At 38.3% G+C, this 20,037-nt stretch overlaps 1 protein-coding gene across 1 annotated transcript in view; it reads left to right on the top strand.

The window, feature by feature from the left end:
* The first annotated feature begins 838 nt into the window (after nt 1–838).
* LOC128745790 (prion-like-(Q/N-rich) domain-bearing protein 25) overlaps nt 839–20,037 on the top strand; it is a 32,170-nt gene continuing 12,971 nt past the window's right edge. Inside the window, exons 1-4 of the mRNA XM_053842866.1 lie at nt 839–965; nt 12,096–12,242; nt 12,302–12,697; nt 12,791–12,933. Coding sequence (XP_053698841.1) covers nt 839–965; nt 12,096–12,242; nt 12,302–12,697; nt 12,791–12,933 — 813 coding nt within the window. The remainder of the gene's footprint in view (nt 966–12,095; nt 12,243–12,301; nt 12,698–12,790; nt 12,934–20,037) is intronic.

Here is a 20,037-nt window from a genome sequence, read left to right as displayed (position 1 = left end):
GTTTCAGCAACATCGAGGTTTACTCTAATCTTACGAGTACGTTAAGTACTTGTGTGCTAAAACTCTGTATATTTTAATAGCCATCATATGGAAACTGTCGAATCCATAATTTTAAAATTACAAGACATTCTTCATCCCACAAAGTTAAAGACGTATAACTGCAAGATTCAGGGTACTTTTTTCAGCATACCACTGAGAAAATTGTTCAGTTAGCTTGGTGTAGATTGCACCGCCTGGTAAAAAAATCAGTTTTTCGGCTCTAGTACGATGTACCGTTTACTCATAAGTATTGCGCTTCATCTATTTACTTGGTTGGAACTATTCCCTACTGGTCAATGATAGTGCAGTCCGAAAAGAATTTTTGCAGTACACCTTCAAAATATTTTTATTTAAATTTTATATCGCGTTAAGTAAAAACAAACTGCTTAGTTCACTTTAACGTTGTTCAATTGAATCAATAATAACGTCAATCATTAAAACATCCATTCAGCATCACGATCAAGACCGACCATAATGAAATAATACAATTGCTACAACATGAATAACTCTGTTGCCGTGATACTCCAATTTACATATATTTATATGCTATTCAAATCGGGAAATGTTTCGAACAACTTCGCATAGAAACGCGAACAACACCGGGAGTTTCGACAATTACTTTATTCTCATTCTTTGACTTTGAAGCATCGGCTCATCCACATACCGTACTCTGCATCAGTGTTGCATTGTGTGTGAAAACAGTATATGTCCAATTCAGTACACTATTAGATTTCGGTCAGTAATGTTGGGTTGTTGTAACGCGCGTCTAATGTGCTCGCGGCTTATTTTCGTGTGAAATATGTTGAATGGTGGAGGACAGTTCTCATGTATCTATAGCAATGAGCACTTTATAGTGCTGCTCACAACATTGATTTTTGTCGCAATATACTCCGTTCCTGGGGTGCGTTCTCAGGCCTACATTAGACGTGAGTGTTCAAGCGTATCGTGAAGTGTATTTGGGATGTCAAACTATTCATAACTAAACGACTTCTTTATCATGATCATGCAAATATTGTAAAATGTTATTCCAATATAATGAAGCTGTCTTTAAGTGATTACCGATTGATTTGCGAAAACCTGTGAGTTTACTGCCGTTTGCTATATAAATGGGACTGTTATACGAGTAACGGCAGTTTATTAGGTTCCTAGTATAAATCGAATAATTTGGGATCGATCATAAACAAGTGGATAAAATCGATATTCGTTTCGATTTTTATCATTATAAAAAATTATTCAAATGTCTGATTTCAAAAGTCAATAAAAAAATAAGATTGATCTAAGTTGATAAAAGTTCCACCAACATCACCGATCGTCTCAAAATATGTACGATTGGGCAAATAGGGGTCGCCCTTTATGGTTTTATATTGGTCAAAGGTTTTTACCTTTGTTATACCATAAAACAAAGGTTGAGAAATTAGTTAAAAAGCCCGAATTAATCCACCTACTGGCGTGACCTGGCCTTTCTACTAGATCATTTTTTATTTCTTAGTACCTGAATATGTATCTATAATTCAGTTAGCCATATTTTTAAACTTCTTTAAATTTACTGCGAGCAACTATTGTATTTTCCTTCCTAGACTCCACAATGAATATATGTAGTAAATCAATAATTCAAAACCAAAGTGCCACAAACATTTACGATTGCGGGTAACAGTAAGAGAAGAAAATTACGATTGAAATGTATCAGATCACTTCCTGCGTTCGACTATTTTTAATTGAAATGAAATTTTGCTGAAGGGTTGGATACCACGTAAGAATTCCTTTTCAATAAAACTGTTTTTTCGTCAAGCGTAACTGTTCAAAAGGTCGTATTTAGGAATGAGGTAAACATTTAATATATAGCCTAAATTAATCTCTAAAATCTGGTGAAGTGTTATCAATACGGACACTCCTTCGAATTTAAAAAAAATCTTTGAAATTTGACAAATTTTTCGAAAATACCCAAATTTTACTTTCTTTCAATAAAACTCAAACAAAATCAAATTCTACGTATAATTTTGAACAAAATATGTCATATAAACTTTTTTCCTAGGCCCAGCCGTTCTCAAGTTATTGTTAATTCAAGTTAATGTTAAAATCTAAAAATTTTGTCCCAGGGTAATTCTACGCGAGGTATCCAAGAACCATGTAAGGGGCCGTGCAATAATTACGTAAGGGCTTTTTCTTCATTTTTGAACCCCCCCTCCCCCCTATATAAGATTTTGTAAGATTCTAGCCAATTCCCCCTCCCCCCCGTAAAAAATCTTAGTAAGATTTTTTGAAATATCAAAATGCAAGTTTTATTTGAAAATTTAGACATTGAAAAAATATTGAAACAGTCAACAAGTTCAAACAAGTTCATAAAAAAAACAAAATCAATAATCTACTGTAAATCCCTTCATAACCCACTCACGAACCGAACGTATTTCAGCATTGAGGTTGTCAATAGATGTTGGTATATGCTCAGAAACTCACTAGCGTTCGCATAATTCGCGTTGATCCACTCTACATCTTCTGAACACGTGTGCTTGTCAAGGAGTATATAAAGAACTTGTTTGCCTCTTCTAGATGACACGAGACATGGTCTTATCTTGGTATTGGCACTGCGTTGCGTCTTATATACAGATCTGTAATGACCATCCTTTGAAGCAAAATACTGACCCCACTCTGGTCACACACGGCAGGCAAGATCTTTGGGAACAGAAGAACAATACAATTACAAGAAACATTTTTGTTGTATAGCAGCTTATTAAGCGCTTGTTCCATTGATACAGTTTGTTGATAGTTGATAGTTGAATAAGCTACTTTTAAACAAAAATGTTCTGCCTTGCGGGATTGCGATAGGCAATTGCAACGAAATATGTTGGAATGATAGCGTAAACCGATGACATCCGATGGCTCTGGAACAAGTATGCCAATTGCTGTTTTCTTGAGTGGGCATGGCTTAAATACTGAGCAGGTTGCTATGCATTTCCTTGCAGCATGAAGGATTTCGACACTTCACAACTTAACTAATCAATTTACAATTTTTTGTAACAAATTACATGAGTGAGTCAGTTAAAAAATGAGAATTTTTCATAATTTTTCCGTGTATGAAAATCTTACGTCAGAAATTATTAAACCCCCCTCCCCCTCAAATAAGATTTTGTAAGATTTTGCGAAACCCCCCCTCCCCCCATTATGCCTTACGTAATTAGTGCACGGCCCCTAATCGAGCTTTACGGATTTAAAGCAAATTTTGTCAGACTATTCGTTTTAGGTCAAAAAATAAAAACCCAAAATTGGTACCGATTGTTCTTCCCTACGGGTAATGGGAGCGCCTCCTTTTCACAGAAAAGAATTTTTTGCTAAACCCTCCTATATTCTTTTGCCCTTAGCTCCGGAAATTTTTGGTTTAAGACAACATCATCTTCACATTTCCAAAGAAAATTGACCAAGAAATCCTAAGAAATATTATTTTTTTAACGGCAGTGCTACCAAATACTTTTTAATTCGATTTGAAAACAAAATTTCTTTTCGATAGCTCTTCACCAGATTTTAGAGTATAATTTAGGCTATCTTTAAAAAAATCTGAGGGAACATGTTTTACGATAATTCTCATTTTATGATTTTTATCATGGTTTTTCGTGAAATTTTGAAGTTTTTTCTTTGAGTGTATTTTTTTCTTGAAAAAACATTTAATTTACGACAACTTTTTCTTCGACGTCATTTTGAACAAAGAAGTAGGTTTTGGGATATGAATTTTTAAAAACATAAGAACCTCATTTCTTAATACGCCCGTTTGAAAAATTACGCTTGACGAAAAAATATAAGTTTCATGGAAAATGAATCCTTGCGTGGTATCCAACATATCAGCAAAATTTAATTTCAATCAAAAATAGTCGAATCAACCTGTTTTGTTTTTTGGAATAGCTCTTCATCACTTTTCCTGTATTTAAATGAAAAATACAAAACTACAAATTGTACACACATACTCATACATACACACATACGTATACGCACATAGATACATATTCGCACATACATACATACACACACATATATATATATATATATATATATATATATATATATATATATATATATATATATATATATACATACATACATACATACATACATACACTATATACTATCGACTCTTGATTGATATATTTTGGCTTTGCACGTTTTGAAAGTTTTAATATACAGTGCTTAAGTGTGAAAGTTTGAATAACTTTTGAAAGACTCATCCGATTTTCAATAACTCGGTTTCGTTTGATAGATCCCAACAATAATTTTCAAACAACAATAAATTGTTAAGTATGTCCCATTGAATTCATGCTTATATGTAACAAAAATATGTTTTAAATACTTTGAAAGTTGAGGTTTTGAAAGGCTCCCCTTTTATATATATATATATACTAGCTGACCCGACAAACTTCGTATTGCCACAAATTAACCTGTGTTGTACATAAATCATGAATCTCGGATGATCTTTGTCACAATCTCGAGTTTTGCAAGCCCCCCAGTGGGCGGCGCTTCCGACGGCGGGTCACCGGCAACACTCGCGACCGTCTCGACCTGAATGATCTAGTGTTACTATAGACAGTTTTTGTGGTCTTGTATTGACTAATGTTTTATGGAAGAGTCTCGAATTTCTAAAGAAGAGAGGGGTCTCAATTCACCATAGAAAAAAATCTTGCGTCCAAAACCACTTACATGTAAAATTTGGTTCCATTTGCTTGATTAGTTCTCGAGTTATGAGGAAATTTGTTTTTCATTTGTATAGGAGCCCCCCCCCCCTCTTAAAGTGGGGAAATCCATAGAAAATATACCAAAGAAAATATTCTTGCCTACAAAAACACCCACATGATAAATTTGGTTCCGTTTGCTTGATTAGTTCTAGAGTTATGAGGAAATTTCAATTTCGTTTGTATGAGAGCCCCCCCCTCTTAAAGTGGGGAGGGGTCCTTATTCACCATAGAAAATATTCTTGCCCTCAAAAACTTTCACATGCCAAATTTTGTTCCATTTGCTTGATTAGTTCTTCAGTTATGAGGAAATCTGTATTTCATTTCTATAGGATCCCCCCCTCCTAAAACGGGGAGGGGTCCCAATTCATCATAGAAAAAATTTTTGCCTCCAGTAACCTCCACATGCCAAATTTGGTTCTATTTGCTTGATTAGTTCTCGAGTTATGAGGAAATTTGAATTTCATTTGTATAGGAGCCCCCCCTCCTAAAGTGGGTAGGGGTTCTAATTCACCATAGAAAATATTCATGCCCTAGAAAACTTTCACATGCCAAATTTGGTTCCATTTGCTTGATTAGTTCTCAAGTTATGAGGAAATTTGTATTTCGTTTGTATAGGAGCCCCCCCCCCTCTTAAAGTGGGGAGGGGTCCTTATTCACCATAGAAAATATTCTTGCCCTCAAAAACTTTCACATGCCAAATTTTGTTCCATTTGCTTGATTAGTTCTTCAGTTATGAGGAAATTTGTATTTCATTTGTATAGGATCCCCCCCTCCTAAAACGGAGAGGGGTCCCAATTCATCATAGAAAAAAATTTTGTCTCCAAAAACACCCACATGCCAAATTTGGTTCCATTTGCTTAATTACTTCTCGAGTTATGAGGAAAATTGTGTTTCTTTGGTACAGGAGCCCCCCCTCTTAAAGTAAGGAGGGGTCCTAATGTACTATAGAAAATATTCTTGCCCTAGAAAACTTTCACCTGCCAAATTTGGTTTCATTTACTTGATTAGTTCTCGAGTTATGAGGAAATTTGTATGGAAGCCCCCCCTTTTAAAGAGGAGAGGAATTATAATTCCCCTTATAAAGAGGGGAGGGGTCTCAATTTACCATAGAATAAATTCTTGTCACCGAAAACACCCACATGCCAAATTTTGTTCTATTTGCTTGATTAGTTGTCGAGTTATACAGAAATTTGTGTTTCATTTGTATGGGAGCCCCCCCTCTTAGTGGGGGGAGGGGTTTCTAACCATCACTAAAACCTTTCCTGGCCCCAAAAAACCTCTAGATGCATACTTTCATGCCGATTGGTTCAGTAGTTTTCGATTCTATAAGGAACATACAGACAGACAGACAGAAATCCTTCTTTATAGGTATAGATATATATATATATATATGCTGTATTCTGCACTGCATTTCTGTGCTTTATCGTTATTAAGTAAACAATAAGCTTATATTTTTTTAAGCGTGCTTATGTGTATGAGGGTTTTACCCTTGGGGGGGGGGGGTAAAGTAGGGTTTTACCCTACTATACCAAACCTGTTTCACTGGTGAGTCCTATTGAGGTTCAAAACCATTACCTCAATAGGTCCTCATACCAGTATATATTAACCATAAGAAGCGTCTTCGGGATAATGTAGAACTCAGCATGAAGGAAGGGTGACGAGGGGCCTGAGAATAAACCCATGCTAAAGCCACTTTGACATCGAATGGCCTGATTCTACTAAGATTCGAACCCACGACCATTCGCTTGTCAAAGCAGACTCGGTAACCTTGCGGCTACAGAGCCCCCAAGCCTTTTTATATGCAATCAATTCTGTTCAAATCGGTTAAGAGACCTATGAGATAATGAAGTCCCATATTTTTCGTATTTTTATACATAACTTTTGAACTAACAGTCCGATCAGTCTGAAATTAAATAGCGACCTACAGTGACGTAGCCAGGATTTTCGTTTGGGGGGGAGGGGCAAACCATTTTTTATTAGAGAAGTTTTAAACCTAAGAGGTTCACTCGCCTCTAAAAGGAGGCCAAGTTATTACGCAGAAAACCATTTGCTTAAGAAATAAATTTAATGCATATGTTACAGAATTTTCTTTCGAATTATTTAATTTATTTATTCAACTAAGTATTCATGTAACACAAGTAACTTTCTAATGGCTTTTAATAGTTTGCGTGTAATATGATTTCTGATAATTAGTTTGCTATTGAGAAGGATGTTTTACAGGATTTTTAAAGACTGTATAGCTTCGAGCATCGAACCTGCTTTTTCCTCCGCAAGACGCTTCAATCAAGGAGCACACGCTGCACAAAGCTGACGATGTACAAAGCGCTTATCATACCGGTGGTTCTATTCTTCAGCTGACGAATTTCTCGCTGAATCTCTTCGAGATCCGGAGCCAGCACGCTGTTGTCGTTTGTAGGCACTCCGAGCTAAACTTCTGTTGCTATATCGCCGTTGAGGTGCTCATCGAAATACTGCTTCCACTTCTCTACCACCTCGCGCTCGTTTGTGATTAGATCCCCTCCCTCGTCCCTACACATGTCAGGTTTAGGTTTGTAGCCCTTACGAAATTGGTTCACCTTCTCGTAAAACTTGCGCGTGTCATTAACCCGGAATAGTTGTTCCAGCTCCTCACGATATCTGTCCTCCTTCTGGCACTTTTTCTTCCTCAGGATCATGGTCAACTCATTGCGCGCTCGTCGATACTTGGCCAAATTCTCTCTCATGGATATGCTTACATAGTTTTTCCGATCTCTTTTTTCCTCTCTCTCGCTTGTTGGCATTCCCCGTCAAACCAATCATTTCGTGCACTCGAGGTTTCCACTCCTAGCACCGCGGTTGCGGCCTTGTTGACGGCCGAGCGCATCATACTCCATCCGTTTTCGACGGTAGAAGCATCTAGCGCCACAGAAGAAGGCAGAGCTTCATGCAGCACGCACGCGTAGTTTTTGGCAACTGGCGGATTGTTTACCTGCCGAATGTTTAACCGAGAAGGGCGGCTTTGTCGCGAGGTATAAACCATCGATAGTTTTAAGTGCACATGTACTGCTCATGTAGCTAATGGTCCGAGTCGATATCCGCACCCCGTAGGGAGCCTACGTTAGTGATGTTTGTTTCCCAAGGCCTCCCCTGGCTACGTAGCTGGCCACCTATGGGGCACCTAGACCTTTCATTTGACACTAAGAACATTAAAATCAGTCCAGCCATCTCCGAGAAAAGCGAGTGAGATTGTAAGCGTTACACACACAGGCTTGTTATTTCCTCACTCATTGTGCAAAAAGTGCAACTTTTTTTTTCAACACAATGAGCAGAACTGCTTTCAGAAATGAGAAATAAATCCATACAATGAGAAACAGACTAAACATAAAGAGAAAAACTGACGCGCAGAAAAACTTCTTATTGCGCTCTTTAAATGAGACACTTTCGGTTTCGCTAAGTAAGCGTGAAAACGAAATAACCGGTGCGCGTACAGAACCTATAGACTCAGAGGCGTCAAGGCAATCAAACGTCGTTAAATTTTGAATCTTAGCAGAGAATTACCTTTGTTTATAATGGGACTTTTCTTTAGGTGCGCGTCAAGAAGCAAGTGCATAGGAATTCCAATGTTGTCATTTCTAAATAACCTTTTTCGCACTGTTGCCGTTGTGACATGCCTAACTATATGATGCAGTGGCGTTCACGGGCAGCCAAACACAACTTAACATGAAACTAGCAGTCATTAACTTTTCGTCGGAGAGCCCAATTTCGGAATCAGTTTTTGGACCCAAAAGTGGGATTCTGTTCATGAAAATGTAAATACTGCATTCTTCTTGCCAATCTGAACACAGCAAATATATTTTCATGTACAGAATTTTTGTTTCAAACAAAAAAAACTACTTTTGGAATTGGCAGAATCGATTACGCCTAATTTCACCTTAATATACTAAATCATGATTCAACTGCATTAATGGATTAATATTTTTCTGATGGCAATGACCGCTATTTACAATCATCGTTTTTTCTCAACGCACTACCCATGTTAAAACTACCCGTAGTTGTCATACGTCAGCGCATCGCATCAACGTATTCAAAGTTTATTAAGGGCCAAACAGAATGCTGCGTCAACGCGTCCGTCAGCGTTATTCTGACAGTTTTCCCATGGGTTTACTGTCAAATTGACGCTGACGGATGCGTTGACGCAGCATTCTGTTTGGCCCTTTAACATTCTGTTGCTCCTCAATGAGTAGCGTAAAGAATCTGACTAAAGAAAAGACACTGGAGCTCAGTCAGTGGCGGCCTCCTGACATCATTAAACCTGATTTGCTCAACGATGATTGTTGTGCGTGACTCTGTTCAAAGTTGCTAGGAAAAGTTCGAACAATATTTTTTCGAGTTCAACATTTAGGAGATTTTATGAACTGTACGATACAAATTTGATTGCCTGGTGTTTTCGTTAGGCAGCACGGATCGATTTCGTGATGATACGATGATATTTGTTGCCGTTTGCTTGCAGTCATTATTTTCAGTCGCGTTCATCGACTGATACTCCGCAAGTTTTCGAGCAAAAGATTCAGAAGGTTTCATCGAGGTTCATGCGTACTTGGTTTCGACGAACTGAAAATGAGTTACCTGTCACTTCTTTAGTCAGATTCTTTAGAGTAGCGCAATGTGCAGTTGCTCATACAACCGCGTTCAGCAAGAAAGAGAAGAGTCAAAATGACACGGAGAAGAATAAATCGCGTTGAAGACTGAGCACAGCTTGATTTTTTCTCTTCTTTTTTTTCTTCTGAGGAATATTCCCTGCACACACACACACACACACACACACACACACACACACACACACAGACACACACACACACACACACACACAGACACACACACACACACACACACACAGACACACACACACACACACACACACACACACACACACACACACACACACACACACACACACACACACACACACACACACACACACACACACACACACACACACACACACACACACACACACACACACACACACACACACACACACACACACACACACACACACACACACACACACACACACACACACACACACACACACACACACACACACACACACACACACACACACACACACACACACACACACACACACACACACACACACACACACACACACACACACACACACACACACACACACACACACACACACACACACACACACACACACACACACACACACACACACACACACACACACACACACACACACACACAGAAAATGCTCAGTTTTCGAAACTGAGTCGAATGAAGTAACACTAGCACGCAATGATTTGTTAATGTGTCAAAGTGTCAGTTGCCATAAGTATGTTAATATTTTCAAACACACATACTTCTACATGATGGAAACAATTAAGTCAGCCCGGTATCACCAATACACTCTCACATATGATTTGACAATACCTCCCTACTGTTGGGCCAATCGATCCCACCGGCCCCCAAACAACAATGGCCGCTCCGTTTTGTTTCAAAATTTAGCGGATTTTGAGTGTCTCAGTGCCTCTCTAATCTACCTATAGTTTCTGTAGCTGAGAGGAAGCAGTCGCAGGGCGTTACAGCCGTTACCAGCCGTTAAGGCGGTGCGTTTTTATCGGAGAATTGTGCTTCAAAAAAAGGGGCTCTATTGCTGTCAAATTTCATACACGTATGCGTTAATGTAGATGCTGCTTAGTCTAGACACAGGAAATGACGAACCAAAAACGATCCGAGCGAAAAATGAAACGATCTGATCTATTGAACTTAAAGAAAAAACAAACGACCCATATTGCTGAATGTCTAAGTTACGTAATTTTGCCAGGTAGCAGGTAGGGGAACAACCTGTTTTGGAAAGTCCATCTACTAAAATCCTTTTATCTATTGAAGTTAAAGAAAAAACAAACAGGGCCCATATTCCTGAATGTCTAAGTTACGTAATTTTGCCGGGTAGCAGGTAGGGGAACAACCTGTTTTGGAAAGTCCATCTACTAAAATCCTTTTATCTATTAACGCTTCCAAGTTATAAATCATCTCCGTTTCGCAGAACTCAAAGCTTAATTTCGGTTTCAATTATGCCATGTGCCATGCCCAGGGCTGTCATTCGCTCACACTATGCGCCCAATGTTCCAATATTATGCCTTGTCGCACAGAGCTATTCGGCAACACACCTCTACAGCTAATTGGCACACAGCGTACAAGCGAAAGCGGAGTGGGAGCGAATGACAGCACTCGGTGAAAATCGCCCAGTGAGTGATCATCCAAACAGCACTTGGTGCTGCCCTTTGCCACACTCCGTGCGGAATTAACGCAAAAAAATTGTTTTGTATTTACAAATTTTCTGCCGTTTTAAAAGTGAAAATACACGCTGCACTGAACAACTAATATGGTCTACGTTAAGTTAGTACGGATCAGGCGACGCAACAGTAAAAATGTTTTTTTCAATCACACCACTTCAACTGACCCAGCGCAGGGTGTACAATCCAGCCGCGCAGAGTGCGGCTCTTGGAGTGGTAAAGCACGCAGCAAATTTATCACTCTGCGTTTGCGACTACCTTTTCTTGGTGCGCGAAAGAGCGTGTTTAGCAAAAGAGACACTGAAGGAAATTTGTGGGCGAACACACACCGCATGGCGAGTGTTATGTTGTTTAAGAATGTGTGTCTTTTGGTCTGCGCTGCGGTTTATGCCACCTCTGGCTCTGGCCCATGCCGGTATGTTCTCTTAAATTTCAAAACTGTAAAATCTTTATTATACAGCAATCACTTTTCTGCTCCGATTAAAATTTATCAATAATATCTACTTTAAGTTGTCATTAATGACATTCTTATTAAGCGGGTAGAACTGTAGAGCTGACGGTCAATTCAAAATAGTCCCCACATGCCAAATTTGATTCCATTTGCTTGATTAGTTCTAGATTTATGAGGAAATCTGTATTTCAGTTGTATGGTAACCCCCCCCCCCCCCTCCTTCTTAGAGGGGGAAGGGCTCTCAGTACACCATAGAAAAAATTCTTACCTTCAAGAACCCGCACATGTCAAATTTGTCGTTCAGTAGTTTAGTAGTTATTAGCATTTGAAATCTTTCATTCAAACGTTACGCTTCTATTTTCGTTTTCACAAAGTGTTACCCAGTCCCAGTATAATAAACAAAGACGTAGTCCTACGTCAAAAGAGACTTTTACGTAGTCCTGCGTCACCTACATATGCGATCGTGTCTGGTACACAACCCCTCTGATTTTTACAATTTCACAGTGAAAAAATTGAAAACATTGAAAAATTAATTACTGTCAGTTTACTATTATTAAATTATATATATATATATATATTTCTTAGGTACTACCAGCGTTTGTAGAATCGATTCGGAATGTCCTATCAACTCATACTGCGAACACTACAATCCTCCAACGACTTTCGGTGTTTGTTCTTGTCTTCAGGGCTATTTTATATTAACACTCAACTACACACGAGAGTGTTCCCGATGTATGAACATTGATTTGATATTAATGAGCTTAATAATCTACTCCAGCTTATTATTTTAGTTGCAACGGCCATAGGTGATTATTGTCAGCATGATGACCAGTGCCAATACCTGCTTAGTACAGATTCTGAGTGCCGCGAAAACTCCTGCCAATGTCGAGAAGGAACTCACTATGTTGAGCGGGAACGACGGTGCTACAAAACCAGTTACCTTGGTCAATATTGTCGACTGACAAACAACTGCATCGGAGATTACATGTACTGTCGGGACGGAGTATGTGTGTGCTCAGTTGGTAAACACCCTAATGCAGGACGTAACCTATGCCTTCCAGACGTCCATTTGAATGAAAAGTGCTTTCGGGATGAAGAATGTATTACGGAAAATTCTCGATGTAGCAGCGTTTGTCGATGCAAAGTTAGTTATATCTTGAATCAAAAACAGAATCAATGTCTTCCAAGTAAGTAGGTCACGCGCACTATATAATAGGGCATTTTTCTAAGGTAATGATACGTGACGGCTAACATCACATGTTTCGCTGGATTCATTGCAGTTGCCAGAAAGCTACACGATGTATGCGAAGAAGATCTTCAATGTCTATACAATATACCATATTCCCGCTGCCAGATCACGACGGAAAGTATTGAAAGTATAGGCAAATGCATGTGCACCAACGGTTATCACGAGATTGATTATGTAAGTTCACTACACTGTCAATAAAGAAGAGTCAAGTCGTAGAAAAGACCTAGGACAGGACGTGCCAAGTGTCAACCGCGACGTTGACCTAAAATTGACCCAATTTGTGATTGGCTAAAAGTGACAGCAACCGTTGACTGGAAAATATAACGCAATATCGCTTTCAGTGTTGCTGACACTCATTAGTGGGAATACAAAAATGAATAATTATTTCCGAATTTTGGTTTCTTTTCTATTCTGTAGTTATATGCTTGGTGGTATTGCAAATTGCATCAAAAACGCGAAATGCAAGGAACTTGCAGACAGCATGCAAGTAGAATTCAAGCAGTGAGCTATTGCAATCTATAATTTGCAATCTATTAGTTTTGCCGCCCAGTTAGCTTCGAGGTACGACGCTGGTCTAACAAGCCAGTCGTCTTATGTTCGAATCTCGGCTAGGCGGTGCTTGCTAGTTAGAGTCAGTAGGATTGTTGCACTGGCCCCGTAATTTTCCTGTACTCTAACAGCCGGCTGCGAAGTCTGTCGATAAAGAAGGGTAATGTCTAAAGACGGTATAAACCCATGGCTTTGCTTTTAGTTTTGTTTGTACACGAATTTTAATTTTCAAAATGAAATGCAATACATGATTTTGGTCGCACAGACTGCGTCGTATTCCAGAGCTGTTGTTCGGCATACTAAGTGATTCTTAAAATAATATGTGCAGGCAACAGTGGCGCAGAATTTACAAAGAATTTTCTACCGGATGGCGGCCATAATGAAAAGAAGAGTAAGAAGCCAGATGGCATGTCCTGTCCTACACTCTTAAATGATTCTACCTGTAAATTGGTCGGAATTATTTAAAGTTAGGTTGAAACTACTCAAAATGCCCTTAAAGTGTACAAACTCAGATTTTGAGTAGTTTTTCAACCAAAAAATTGGTAGTAGGAACTTAAAATTGCGTTATTTGTCATAGAGAATAATTCAATTATCGGTAGCAAGTAGCCAAAATTGGTTGAAATTTTTACCCACATTTTGAGTTTGTACACTTTAAGGGCATTTTGAGTAGTTTCAACCTAGCTTTAACTAAATCCGACCTATTTACAGGTAGAATCATTTAAGAGTGTAGGAAAAGACGTTTAAGTCCTAGTGTTTGCTTTTTCACGCTGCACAGTGGCGCTAGTCAGAACAAAATTGAGACAAAACTTAAAGTTCGTAAAGTAGCATGGAACATACATATTTTACTTATTGCTCTGAGCCAAATGGATTACTAAAAACGAAAGTTTTCAAATACTAAAAAAATCAGTAAAAAGGGTGTCTCTAAGAAATGTTTTATAACTGCTTGAACTATTATTTTTATTTTGTGTATTTTTGCATTGGGATAATTAGAGGACGTAGTGATGACGTTCTAGGATTGCAGTATCCCCTCGGGGGTACAAAAATCTCTCGGTATGTATGTGTTTGTGTTTGTCCAAATTCCTCAATATATCATCGAATATCATCGAATCAAACAGTGTAATTGGTTTTCGTCAATCTTCAAAACATGGTACTAATCCATAGCAAGTTTAATACCAAATCACGTTTTCTATGTATGGAAATACATAAAAGAATATGGTTAAAAACAATTTTTCGAAACAAACGTTGAATGAAAAATGTCGGGAGTTGTCTCACAAAGTTATAATTCAAAAAAAAAAATTTAAAAGGCTGAAACATTCCCATCAGTGCTCTGAAATTTTGGAGTATAGTTATTTGGTTGGTCTACATTCGTACATAAATAATACATAAAAAACTTCAACTTCCATTTTGGGTGTTTTGTCCTATTTTTTCCACTGTATGATTAGTTGATTTCTAAAGTTTATAACACTTGACGCAAGTATCTTAGAACAAATATATTTTTAAGAACATGCAGGTAAATTTTCTCAATAATTCGAGAACATTAGTTGGGAAAACGGAAAATAGGAATGGGGAAAACCATGTTCTAGTCCATGCAAAGCCTAAATAAAAAGGTCATAAAAAGCTACAAGGTATACATCCCTGAGGGTTGTACGCAAGCGTGACGTAGGACAATATCAGATCATTAAATCAAAGACTAATGTAAACTGCATTTCTAGCATATGTATGTTTATAAGAATCTGTGAGTGCCATTGTTTAAGTGAATATTTAAAAGAAAAGAGCGAAATATTCAGATTCTACTCTTCATTGAATGGCTTTGAAAATACGTGGACGGGGGTTCATAAGTACAACGGCTGCAACCATTGAGACATAGAGATTTCTTTTAAAAATCACTTGTGTGCATCATAAAGGTTGAAATAGTAATGAATAACCAGCCCACAGATTATTGTTTTAAATATGATTTTGCGTAGCTTGACATTTTTTAATAATCTTACTATAACTCGCTAGTGGCGTTTAAAAGGGTCATAGATTACAAATTACATTAAAGCCAAAGCACGTTCATCGCAAATATGACGTGCCATTCGAATGTGCTTTTCTTTTGACATGAATGACAACGGGCACGTAAGTTAGCGGCGTCGATTCACTTAGTGATGTCCGAAATTTTCAATTATTCGATTACCGATTAATCGGCGAGCGTTGTTAGTACTAATCGATTAATTCAACTATACGTACTAGTGGTATTCGATTAGAAATATTCGAATACTTTTTTCATTAATTCGATTAATCGAACGATTATGAACGATTAGCGGCCATTATTCGGGGATTATTCGCATTCATATTATTTCCTTTGAACTATTCGATTAATTCAACTACTCGTGCTGGCGGTAATCGATTAAAAATTATTCGAATAATTTTATAGTTATTCGATTAGTTGAATTAATCGAACGATTAACGGACATCACTAGATTCACTATCTTTTGTTCCGAGAAGGTTTTACTAGTTTACTTTCACAGCTTACCGCTTGTTATATAGCAGAAAATATGGCACATACGCAAAAATTTCTGTTTTATTTGTATGAGAGACCTTATCCTCCTACCACAGGGGTGAGGGGTCTTAAATCATCATAAAATAAAAAACCCAAAAACCCCCACATGCCAAATTTGGTTCCATTTGCTTGATTAGTTTTAGAGTTGAGGAAATTTGTATTTCATTTGTATAGGAGCCCCCATCTTAGAAGAGGAAAGGGTCTCAGTACACCATAGAAAAATATCCTACCTTCTGAAACCCCCACATGACAAATTTGGTTCCATTTGCTTGATAGTTCTCGAGTTTTGAGGAAATTTGAGTTTCATTTTTATAGGAGCCCCCCTATCTGTGCTTGAGAAGTACCTCAGAGTGCAAAACCACCCCTCTTCTTCAACCAATGTTATCGTTTCAGCATTTTTTTCCATGTGTGGACTCATCACTGCGACCAGTATAGTTGATCTATTGTGATATCGCCCGGGTGTTTGCTATATCCCATATGACCTGCACTGCATTTCTTTTTTGCTATAATCGCTATTGAATGAGCGATATGCTTACTAAATTTTATGCGTGCTTGTGTGTATTGGGGTTTACCCTTCCTTCAAAGCTTGATCTACTTTACCCACTTATTCCTCGCTGCTAGTACTATCCCATATTATAACCGTCCCTGGCGAGGACTCATTCGTACCTCTGACCAGTACACTTAACTATAGGAGGGACATTTGCACTGACAAGAGGCTTCAGAGGGTAAATATAGAATTCAGCGTGAAGGATGGGTAAATGGAGGGGCCTGAGAATAAACCCATGCTAAAGTCACTTGACTTCGAATGGCTTGATTCTATTAAGATTCGAACCCACGACCACTCGCTTGTCAAAGCAGACTCGATAACCTTGCGGCTACGGAGCCCCCCATCTCATTTCAGCATTAAACTTAGTTCAATGTGATGTACTGAAGGTAAGCAACTTTCTTAAAGAATAAAACCACCCCTTTCCTTCAACCGCCTTTAACATTTAAGATTGAAATTAGTCCAAATTGATGTCCTGAAGGTGAAACGTCATCGAAAAGTGAGCGGTCATCCCTTCCTTTTGCCAGATTGTACTGCAAGAATTTGTTCGAAACTGTTGTCTTGCATTTGTGCATGTGACGTGACGCAGAATTCTCAAAGCGAGGAAAATCAGCGACTCTCTTATCCGAGAATCCCAACAACTATTCGCAAGCAAGGTAGTGGAAGTAGGATTGGGCGATACCATATCGATACCCGCGATATCGATACTCGAATGCCGATATTTCGATATATTTCATCGATACTTACGACGTCGATATTATGCTAAATCGATAATTTCATTCCGATACTGTTTTGATAAAGCGGGATATGCAGCTGAAAAAATATAAGCTAAAACTAGGCCAGGAAATGCTGAAGAAAGCAATATTTTAAGGATTTTTTCTGATGATGCTGTTTTCTTTTCAGGTATCTACTAAGCTTAATTCTCAAATTTACTTTATTAGAATTGACTCTTATGCAAAACCTTGAACAATGTCACTTACATGTTTGACGCTTATTGTACAGTAAGTGCATACGATACGCGATTTTCAGCAATTCAGAACTGACCAGAGAGCACAGAGAGTGTGAAGAGTGGGCGTTGACAGCATTAACAAAGACTTTCCAGCTTTTTACACGCCATAATACCGGCGAAAGTGGCGGGGGTGGGATAGAGATCGAGAAGAGCTAGAACCGGAAAGGAGTAACTTCTGGCGAAACTCTGCAGGAATGGCCAAGAACCGCCAGCAACGACACATCACTGGATGGTTTGAGGGCTGCCGGACGAGTGAATTGCGGGTGTGGTTTGTCCCATCTCGGATAGATTGCTGTAATTACCGCAGCATAACGCTGGTCAAAGCCACCAACAGGGTGCTCTCCCAGATTGTCTTGCATCGTCTATCCCCGGTGGCAGGAGAGTTCGTAGGGTAGTACCAGGTGGGCTTTATGGAGGCCCGTGCTACTACCGATCAAATATTTAGTCTTCGGCAGGTCATCCAGATGTATCGGGAGTACAACCCGTAATATTTTTGTGGACTCCCGGGCAGCATACGATACAGTCGGGCGCGAACAGCTGTGGCAGGTGGTACACGAGTGCAGTTTTCCGTACAAAGAGACGTGCCCGACATAGAGCTGTTTTTATTTTTTATGAATCCCTTTTTTGTGTAGCATTTCCTAATCCCAGAATGCCGCCTTAAATAGTATCGATAAATCTAATATCGATGCTTCACGAACGATATATCGACGGTATCGGTAAAGCGGCGGATTTGATATTGATATTCAATTATTGATACTTTCGGGAATTTTGCCCAATCCTAAGTGGAAGACCATCCAAAATTTTGGATGTAGAAGGATTTCGTTCTCTTTCTCGTGCCTTCAACAACAAGGATTCTGTGAGCCTACGGGATGCCGCAACTGGTGCTAGCAGTACATCTGCAACACATTGAAGAGTCGGAATGAAGTGCCGAAAGGAGACAAGAGCTCCAGAATACACTGAGGGACAGGTTTTGACGCTGAACTCCCAATGCCGGTGGTTGTTAAAGAATTATTCCGGAAAATGCTTTGTTTTGGACGATGAAAGTTATTTTCCTTTTTCGAAGACACACATTGCCGGAAATGATCGGTACTGTTCCATTTATAGTTCTGCTGCATTTCCGAACATATAATACAAGTTTAAACATAAGTTTGAACAGAAAACGATGCTGTACATTACCATTTCCAGGAGAGGTTCCCTCTGGTTTGGCTATCAATCAAGATGCGCACCAGAACGAATATTTGAAAAAAAATTTGATCCCGTTTCTACAAAAAATTCATACTGAACGCCCAGTCGATCCCATTAGTACTCAAAAGCCACAACCCGACAAATCTGCCCAATCGAAAAATTTTTTTGCACTCCTTAGTGTATAAAAATAACTGGACAACCACGAATGACAAACAGTTGATTGGTAGAATCAGGAGATGCATTCGTAAAGTTGACATGACGGTCGTACAACGCTCCTGTTGTCGGATCCGGATGTCGGATCAAATGAAAGCTTCGCCGAACAGCCATCCCAAGAATGCATAATGTAGGGTAAATTAATTATTAGTGGACCAGTTAGTACTTGAGTAGTTTTTTTCCACGAATTATTTTAAACTGGTAACGCTAAACACGCAACCGACGGCACTTACAATACGAGTAACTTTCGATTGACCCTCAAAAAATATCAATTTATATTGCGATTCTCTATATTTTACACATTTTTTAAAACAGGTTGGAATGTCCGTTTTCCTTTAATGGACCATATGGTTTACAATAGGATAGCGACCGTGTCCATTATAGGAATTCTAGTGTATTTTGCATGGAGAAGGTCCACTAATGGCAACATTTCGCATTGTTAACCATAAAATGGACCCTAATTTGTTGAAAATGTCGATTTTGTGGCATTAATCAATAAATTCAGCTAAATTTTTATAAACTGAACTGTGCAGTGAGGGATTCCACGCCAAGTGATGAAAAAATAACATATTTTTTAAATTATCATTTTTGATTTAGCTGAAACTTTGCAAAAGTGTTCTCCTTAAAAAATGATGTCATTTTATCATGTCAGGTATTTTTTTAAGATGTCGACTGCTTTTTCAAAAGGGCCTGACCAAAAATGGTGCTAATCCATTAAATATTTTATATTGGAAAAATGGTTTATTTGATCGAAATAGTGTATTCAGCAAAGTTGTAGATAATAAAATTGCCTTTCTAAAAAAAATATGTGCACCGTAAAATTTTTTTGTTGAAAAAATAAGAAAATAAAACTAAAAAGTTAAATATCTAAATAAGTGCATTTTTTTAAATTTTAGTTTTTTACATGTTAAAGGTAACAATATACACTACTTTTTCTGAAAGTTTTATTGCTGGCGAATGAAGGGCAAATAAGTTATAATATTTTGAAAATTTCATGTTTTTTTTATTTTTGCCAAAAATAATTTTTTACAGTGTATCACTCTAGTATATTTAGTACTTTCTGTTTCATGTCATATATCCTCGGAAATAAGAAACGCAAGCTAATAAACGCCGAAACTGTACCCGAGGTTTATTATAGGTAAATGGTCCACTATAGGTTAACTTGCCCTATCGTTAATTTCAATAAATCAGATCTTTGTTTCTCCTTTTTGGCACAGACCTTTTGATCCATGAATGAAA

This window comes from Sabethes cyaneus, chromosome 1, assembly GCF_943734655.1.
Source record: "Sabethes cyaneus chromosome 1, idSabCyanKW18_F2, whole genome shotgun sequence".
NCBI lineage: Eukaryota > Metazoa > Arthropoda > Insecta > Diptera > Culicidae > Sabethes > Sabethes cyaneus.
The sequence above is the reverse complement of the archived record's forward strand: the minus strand, read 5'-3'. Positions and strand labels throughout refer to the sequence as shown.